Here is a 9017-nt window from a genome sequence, read left to right on the forward strand (position 1 = left end):
TTCCTTTGAAGTCAGAAAACAGGAATTGCGACCCATTCTCCGCCCTCTGGGTCCATCTGGCGGCAGCTGAGCAGACGAACATGTTCCTCTTCTGACCGCGCCTTCCCAAGTTTGTTCGGAACTACTTAGCTCGATTCCCACTGAATGCTCATCGGACAGAAATCAAAGAGCACAAACTCACAGCAGGAAAGTGTGGCTCCAGGAGAAGCATCATCCGTAACCAGTAGGCGCAAAGATCTAGCTCACGTGGTGCATAGTCAGCCTATCGTGCTCCTAATACTCTTCAACTCCCTCCCTTCCGCTCCTGCCTCCTTCTCGCTCGACAAGATGGCCACACCGGCTACACCGGCGAGTGCTCCTGCCGCCACTCCAGCTCCAGCCCCCGCCCCGGCCGCGACCGCGGCCCCAGCTTCGGTCCCAGCCCCGGCCCCAACCCCAGCCTCAGCGCCAGCGCCCGCTCCGGCTCCAGCGCCGGTCCCAGCTCCAGCGCCGGCTCCAGCCTCCTCCTCAGACTCGGCGACTGCACCGGCCACGACTGCGGCTCCGGGCCAGACCCCGGCCTCAACGCCGGCCCCAGCGCAGACTCCGGCGCAGTCGCTGCCGGGTCCTGCCCTCCCAGGTCCCTTCCCCGGCGGCCGTGTGGTCCGGCTGCATCCGGTCATTTTGGCCTCCATCGTGGACAGCTACGAGCGACGCAACGAGGGCGCTGCCCGAGTTATCGGGACCCTGCTGGGTAAGTAGCCAGACCGAATTGACATTCTCCTTCGCCTCCCAGCTCCCTTTTATCTTGTTCACTGCTCGTCCCACCCGCATTGACCTCTTACCTGTTTCTCCATTCCACCTTCCTGCCGCGATTTATCTCCTTAAGGGATTTTTACTTTCCTGCCAGACTGCTGTCACTTTGGTCGACATAAAATACCTAAGCAGTACGGAGTTATTGAATAAATACTATGTGCCGAATGATTTACATTTTATTTTTAATCTTCCCAGTATTATTCCAGGTCAAGCGTGATTAGTCCCAAACCGCCAAAAATGAGTTCGGATGCTAAGAAGTCAAAAACGTTTGACTCCCTAAACCCAGTGACCTCGCCCCACCAACCCCCCCCCACACCCACACACATACACACTTTTACGGACTAAATGTTTTTATATTCCAGGTGTTTACAAAGACGCTTTTAACCACCTGGCAAAGGAGTAATGACATCTTTAAAAAGATTCCTTTGAACAAGTGAACCAGTTTGGCAGAAACTCATTTAGGATTTCAGTAATATTTTGCTTTCCTAAACATTTAATCCTGGTCTTCTGTTGTCTCGTGAAAATGTTAATTTGTGAAACTGAGAAGCAGTAAAAAAGGATTACGTGCCTCTTTCTCTGGGGACTGCTGATCCTTTCAGTCATTTTCACCCCATCTTTGTCACTAATTGTGAATCCACTCTAGCCTTATTCCTCATTTTTCTTATTCTTAAATATGTAATTGTCCTTCCACCATAGAAGACAAGTGGTGTGTTGCAAAGAGGACAAGATTTGTAAGTAGATTCACAAGGTATCAACCATGTGCCTTGGGACGAATTACCTAAAATATAGTTCTTTCAGGGGCTACTTAGACTTAGTCTTTGCAAGAACTACGTTATTATCGTAAGCATCTAACTGCCGGCACACATGAGGTACAGAATGGCTGTTGGTTGCTGTCTACCACATCAGGGCTGTATACACCCCCCCACCAGCATGCGCGCATGCACATATACACACACACACTCACTCTCTTCCACTCTCTGTCTTTGAAGGTTTAGCAATTTACAGAAACTTCAGAAGTTGATCCATTATCTTCCAAACATTGTCAAGATTTTCCTCAAACCAAGCCTTTGTATTCTGTTTGCCCCAAGTGGCTTCCCTGCTCTCCGTCATTTAAGTTCCACTCATTTTCCAGGATCCCAGGAAAAGTGTTAAGTGTCAGTTCTTCATCTTACACTACTACCCTCACCTCCATTCTTAACCTCCCAAAGTGTAATAGCATTCTGTAACTGTGTCCTGCTTTGAGCTTCTGTTGTAAATGATTTTTGCAACACTAACTTGGCACTTGAGAAATACTAATTTACTCTTTTAGCTGCACTGCCAAATGTTCCAAACTCACTGGAGGTGTTTAACTAAAGAAACAGTTTTTCACCTGGGGAGACCACTAAGTGCCTCAGATACTGTAGTGACCCTAGTTAGACCAACCGTAACCTAGATCTTTAGATCCTTCTTCTAGACTGGGATCGTGGTCCAGTGCTAGGTGTTATAAAGACGGTACTTACTGAAGAATGAAACATAGACTGCTCACTGGGAGCTTAAAATTTTCTCGTGAAACATACTTAATTTAGTTAAATGAAGTCACTGGAACCTCTTAAGTACCATAAAATTGTTAGGTATTTAGAATTTAGAGTTGGAAAAACTTGTCTAACCTTGAATTCAAGATGAAGGTTAGTGGCATGGAACTATAGAAGATTTAAAACTGCTTCAGAAGTTTGAAATGGTTAAGTTTATTGAATGCTGATGAAAAGTCAAATAAAATAGAACATATTTATCCACTGGGTTTGGAGACTTTCAGCTACAGGAACAGAAACCATAGCGAAGTGGAATAAAACAGATAGTTGCGGCCCCTGGCAAGACCCCGGCCTCAATGCTGGGAAGCACTATGGTCTGTGGCAGAGGGGGAAGTGCTTGAAGCCTTGTATGGGTTGTGCCAGTAGGTTAGAGAAAGATAGAGAACCGGAGGGACTAGCAGTTTTAGGTCAAGAAACAAACGTAGTAGACGTTAAGAGTATCAGAACTAGAATGGGAGCTTGTGGTAAAAGACTGATGCTAATGTTTAAGATTCACAGGTAGAAGGTTTCTGGATGATGATGGGGTTAAGGTTATGACCATGGAACTAGATGGCTGAAGGGAGGTACAGGTGAAATTCCCTGAAATTGTACTCTGAAGCTAGGCTTCTGTATGGGTGGCTTTTGTAGACATTGTCAGAATTTTCCAAGTAGTTTTGCAGATTGAATTATAAGAGAAAATCTAGTGGCTGAAAAGTGAAGATCGCAGAGTGACAATCTGGCACAGCACTGGTAGCAGGAAAGAACAGATAGCAGAAGAGCTTGTGAAGGAAGAAGAATAGACCCGTTCATTGGTGGTTAAAGGAAAAAGATCACTCAGAGCTTCAGTTCTCTGGAGAATCCTGGTTCCATTGATGCACATGCCCAAACTTGGAGCTTATGAGTTCAATTTTTCATTCATTGACTTTGAGGAAGCCTCTGAAAACATTTGGAAAGTGGTCAGAGGCTGTTGAGAGCTCTAGGGTTTTATAAAACATGGACAATTCTCTCTCACAGGAACCGTTGACAAGCATTCAGTGGAGGTGACTAACTGCTTTTCAGTGCCGCACAACGAGTCAGAAGATGAGGTGAGTGGGAGCTTGAGCTGCCATTGTGTGATCTGTAGTTGCCTGTTCACTAGGCTCTCCTTAAGTATGTTGAGCTTGTCACTGGAAGCCCGGCAGTTCAAAGAGCTGTTTTTTATGTTCACATACTTGCTGGGCCTCTTCTGTCTGCTGGGGGGTGGCCCCTTGTCCTTCTCTTCCACTTTTTTCTATGAACTTCTAGCTTCTTAGCTTCCTTTTCTGCCTGCCTTCTTAGGTGGCTGTTGACATGGAATTTGCTAAGAACATGTATGAATTACACAAGAAAGTCTCTCCAAATGAGCTTATCCTGGGCTGGTAAGTTGAAGTGGGGGGAATGGAAAGTTTCGGTGATTGCTATGGTTTTTTGCCACCAGACTAAGCATTATACTCTTTTGGAGACAGAATGTTGGAAGTGTATTACCTCAAGGATCTACGAATTTAGTGTGTTTTGCTGGCAGTTCTGATCTCATGAGGCCGGGAATATTTACTTTGAAATGTAGCTTTTACTGAGCAAGTATTTTTGCCTTGCTGGTGACTTAAAATGTTGCAAGAACTCTGAGAGTCAGCTTTGCATCTGACTTGATCTAGTTTCCGGTTTATCTATTATTTTTACATTTGGGGTGTCACTGGCAGTAACATTACCATAGAAGTGTCAGGTACCCAGAGACACCCATGTCACTATCATGTTTGGTCTTAATGTCTCATGTAGACATGTATCCACACTGTGTTCCATTTTCCAGGTACGCTACAGGCCATGACATCACAGAGCACTCTGTGCTGATCCATGAGTACTACAGCCGGGAAGCCCCCAACCCCATTCACCTCACTGTGGACACGAGCCTCCAGAATGGCCGCATGAGCATCAAGGCCTATGTCAGGTGACCAGTGTTTTGGGACAGAAGGGCGTAAAAGGCTTATCTACTTGATACCATGCCTGGAGGACACCCACTTCCACCCAAAGCAGGTTTCATCTTTCAGTGTATAGCTCATTGCCTCCTAAGGAAGCCCATTTCTCACTCTCGCAGTTATCATTAGAGCGGCTTTACTCTGCAACAAAATCTGTCCCTGAAATATCCACTCACTGATACCAGTTGTGGTATCCAATTTCTTAACCAATTTCAAATGACAGCCCTTTAGGTAGTTACACACACTGTCATGTTTTTCATGTCATCTTTTCTGTAAACGAACTCTTCGCGATTCCTATAGCTGATCCTCACGTAGTATTTTGGTCACGATCCTTCACCACGTTCTGTTTCTCTGAGTCCACCTTTAGTTTGCCATTAGCCTGAGAACTGAACACAGGACTTGGAGTAGTTGGGTTAAAAGATGACTGAGCTTTTTTGAATACATCTATTACCAGGGTTGAGTACAGTTTTTATGACAATAACATTATAGTTTTGACACACTGAGCTTGCAGGTGGTTAAAATGCCCATTGATGGGGGAGATTGGGAAAGGCTCCCTTGGCATGCTCAAGAAGGGGCTGCTGGAGGAGTTGGAAGGATTATCTTTTCAGGTTAGAGTGAAGGCAGTTGTTAGTGCCTCTCTTACTGAGTTTGGCTTTGTGCTCTGTGTGTATCGTGATGTAACAGTTAGCCACGACGTGGAGAGACAATGATGGTGGATGCCAAGTGCTTATGGGCAAGTTGGTGTACCAGTAAGCTTTAGTCATTGCCTGATTTCATAGCCTTTTCAGATATTTCAGACTCTTCATAGTCCAGTTGAAAATAATGTTGTTGACGTGGTGAAAGCAGTCACCTTTAGTGAGATGACTTAGAGCACCCAATCTAGTCTTGGTGGGCTGGAGTTCATTGGCTTTTTTCCGTGCTGATAAAGGACTCAGTCTCATATTTCTGTGGGGGTGGATATCTGGGCAGCCAGCTCCACAGGGAAATCCAATGTCTTGTTTCATCACTGAGGTGTACAGTGAGTGAAGCAGTCCTCTGAAGGGACGGGTCACGTCTGAACGCTGAGTGCCCTCTCCCAGGCCAAGGTTTATATATGGAATGGGCTAGAGGGAAAAAAGTGACTTGCTCCCACGAGATCTCAGGTTTAGATGGTTCTAGCCTTCTTATCTCAGAACTGGGAACCCATACTCTTGGTATAACTGCTTTCCCAGCCTAGAGTAGAAAGCTCTCTCCCAAGTCCATTTGTTTACCTTGACTTCTCTTTCCCCAGCACTTTAATGGGTGTCCCTGGGAGAACCATGGGGGTGATGTTCACACCTCTCACAGTGAAATATGCATATTATGACACCGAACGCATTGGAGGTGAGTAACCTTCTGATACCTTCTTTTAAGGTCTGGCATTTTTCAGGGGAGGGGTTTGCCGCTCTCTAACAGGTGGAGGGCTTTGGGTTGAAGAGGAACCATTGATCTGAGATTTGTGATTAAAGTCACAGTCATTCTCCTTTATAAATGGGCTTCCAGGAATTATTTGTGGAATTATTAGAGGTGGGAAATGATCAGTACCAGAGGCTATGTGACCATTCATATAAGAGCATTACATGACATGCTCTTACATGACGTGCATGTAAGAGCAAACCCAGTGATTAGCATACTGCATACAGAAGTTGAGCTCTAACTGTAGGAAGAAAAGTTACTAAGGTCAGAGCAGGGGAGTTTAGAGAAGTTGGCTGTGTCCAGTAGGAGGTGGGAGAGTTCACAGAATGATTAGAGATCATCTCTTTGCTGGTGGAATGACTGAAATCTCTGTGCCTCTTCTATTCCCCATCCCACTCCCACAGTTGACCTTATCATGAAGACCTGCTTTAGCCCCAATCGGGTGATTGGACTCTCAAGCGACTTGCAGCAAGTAGGAGGGGCATCAGCTCGCATCCAGGATGCCCTGAGCACAGTGTTGCAGTATGCAGAGGATGTGCTGGTGAGGAAGGGGAAGGAAAGAAAGGCGGGCATAGATCTCCACTCCGAGGTCACCGAGAGGTGTGCTGACAAGTGGCAGTCCTTGGTGGTAGAATTAACTGTGCCTCATTGAATCTTTGTTTGGTGCTCAGTCCGGAAAGGTGTCAGCTGACAATACCGTGGGCCGCTTCTTGATGAGTCTGGTTAACCAAGTACCCAAGATAGTTCCTGATGACTTTGAGACCATGCTCAACAGCAACATCAATGTGAGTGCTATCCCTAGGCTTCTGGTAGCTTGTGTCTTCCCCCACCGCAGCTCATGCATGGATGTGAAGGGAATTGGGGGAGATGACCTGGAGGGGAACAGAGGAGGAGGGGCTTTGCCTTTGGCCCTTGCAGTGCAGATTGGGAGAAAGGAAGAGATAGTACATGTGCTTGGAGATCCCCCCCCACCTTCTCTTCCTTGATTGCATTATCTCAGGAACTGCTGATACTACTGTGACTTGTTACCTAGATTCATAATTGAAAAAAATGCTAAATCCAGAGGTTAATGAAAATGCAATTTCTCATTTTCCCCATCTGAGTTCACAGATATTCCTCCCTCCATATTCTACCCATAGATCTTGGTTAAAGCACCCCAAGTTTATTAGTGTATCGGTAGAGATGAAAAGTATTCTCAAACATTTCCTTCTTATCTTCTACCTTCAACTCTTGCCCAGTCTCTTCCTGAGCTGTCATTATCCAGGACTGTCCTCATAACCAGTGTCCACCATGGAGCTGGCCAACGCCAGACTTTATTCTCCCTTTCCACCCAACCCCTCACTCATTGTGGCTTCTTCCTCTTTCAGGACCTGCTGATGGTGACCTACCTGGCCAATCTCACACAGTCACAGATTGCCCTCAATGAGAAACTTGTAAACCTGTGAATGGGCCCCACGCAGCACTTCTGCCAGTCTGGGCCACCCTAGGACTCAGAGTGGAGTGAAGTAGAATGGTTTTCTTGTGGTTTGAGTCACACCAAGTCAGTCAAGTGCTTGTGACTCTAAATAAATGTAGCCTACCTTTTGTAAATGAATCCATCTTACATGAATTTACTGCTGGGCAGGGGTGGGGGGAAACCTGTCCTAGAGCTCACGCAGAAACCAGGAAGTGAATACTCTGGGTAGAAGTTGGTTGTGTGTTTATGACTCTCCATCAATGGTTGCACCCATAGCCCAAGCTCAAGTCACTTTATCTTCACCTGACTGCAGACCAGATAGCCTTCTTTGCACACTGGTTTTATAAAGGTACTTTATTCCCACCTTTTGCCTCTGATTAGAGCAAACTCGGCCTCCAGAAAATAGCTTTTTATCACTTCTCTTCCATAGCATCTTAAGCAAATAACAGTACGAAGTGTTGCCCTGTGCACAGTTAGGAGTACCTAGAACATGTGCTAGTGAGTGAGTGGAGAGGAAAGAAGGGAGTGGGTACAAATCTTAGTCCTGGGATCCACGAGTCTATGCTGATAGAAAGACAGTCTTCTGAGGATTAACTGCACTTCCCCAAATTTTTCTTTTGGCTTTCAGTCTGGAAAGGTATTCACTGACAGTACTCTGAACCATTTCTCAATGGGTCATGTGGTTTCCACAGGAAGTAAAAATGAGAATTCATGGAGGGAAAATAATTAAGAGAATTGGATACTTAATCTGAACTGAAAGAGCAGTGAGTGTGGTCAGAGTTGTAAACTACTTGAATAGTTATTTCAAGAGCTATTTGCCAGTATGATTTGGGGAGGCAAATTTAGTATTTATAGATTAAGGAGATTTCCCCAAAACCCCAAATTTCTTGGGTAATATGTAACTTAAGATGATTCTTTCGGTTATGTTGAGATGTGCCAATGGCAGAATCTAAGCAAAGACTAGATGACATTTCCCAGGGATTTTGTGGGATAGCGGTGACATCCGACAGCCCTTTCATCTGATTTCCTAGAGTGGTGTACCTGGGCACTGCTAGATGTCTTCGGTTGAGAAAGAAATGGGTCATTATTCAGCAACTGAAGGTTGGTTACATATTGAAGTGAAAAGGCGAGTGAAGGCAAGTGGGTATCAAAAAGGCCTGGTCCTGATTCTGGTTCTGAGATCTATAACCTTAGGAAAGACAAAGTCTGAGGGTCGTAAGATGCAGATTGTAATTAGACATAGCCCATTAGAATATTGTGTGATTTTGATGAAGTAGTAAATATCAGGTTAACATGCAAACATAGTGCCTGATGACAGAAAGCATATGGGAAGTGGTAGGTATTATGTCTAAAACTGAGAACAGTTCAAAAGTAGTAAGAAACTTAGGAACCCATCCTGGATCCCAGTTCTGATTCTGATAGGTAACCTTAGGAAATACAAGTTCTTGGGGTTGTAAGATAGGTATAGTATTGATACTTTTTTTTTTTTAAGATTTTATTTATTTATTTGTCAGAGAGAGAGCACAAACAGGGGGAGCGGCAGGCAGGGCAGGCAGAGGGAGAAACAGGCCCCCCACCGAGCAAGGAGACCCATGTGGGACTCGATCCCAGGATCCTGGGATCATGATCTGAGCCAAAGGCAGCGGCCTAACCCACTGAGCCACCCAGGCGTCCTGATGCTTTTTTACGTGTAGGCAAACATAAATACATGAGATGACAAAAGTTGTGCCAGATTGTGAGGTTAAAAATAACATGCATAATGGGAAAAGGGTTGATCAGAATTCAGGTGTTTGTGTT

The 9017-nt window shown here is 45.3% G+C and overlaps 1 protein-coding gene across 1 annotated transcript; it reads left to right on the forward strand.

Moving 5' to 3' along the window:
* The first annotated feature begins 312 nt into the window (after positions 1-312).
* On the forward strand, positions 313-7358 carry EIF3F (eukaryotic translation initiation factor 3 subunit F). Its single transcript, XM_044258764.1, has 8 exons — positions 313-733; positions 3357-3427; positions 3660-3739; positions 4165-4302; positions 5601-5692; positions 6169-6305; positions 6436-6549; positions 7132-7358. The coding sequence occupies exons 1-8, from the start codon at positions 328-330 to the stop codon at positions 7207-7209; spliced, it is 1116 nt and encodes a 371-aa protein (XP_044114699.1). The 5' UTR covers positions 313-327; the 3' UTR covers positions 7210-7358.
* Positions 7359-9017: the final 1659 nt, after the last annotated feature.

Source organism: Neovison vison, chromosome 7, assembly GCF_020171115.1.
Source record: "Neovison vison isolate M4711 chromosome 7, ASM_NN_V1, whole genome shotgun sequence".
NCBI lineage: Eukaryota > Metazoa > Chordata > Mammalia > Carnivora > Mustelidae > Neogale > Neogale vison.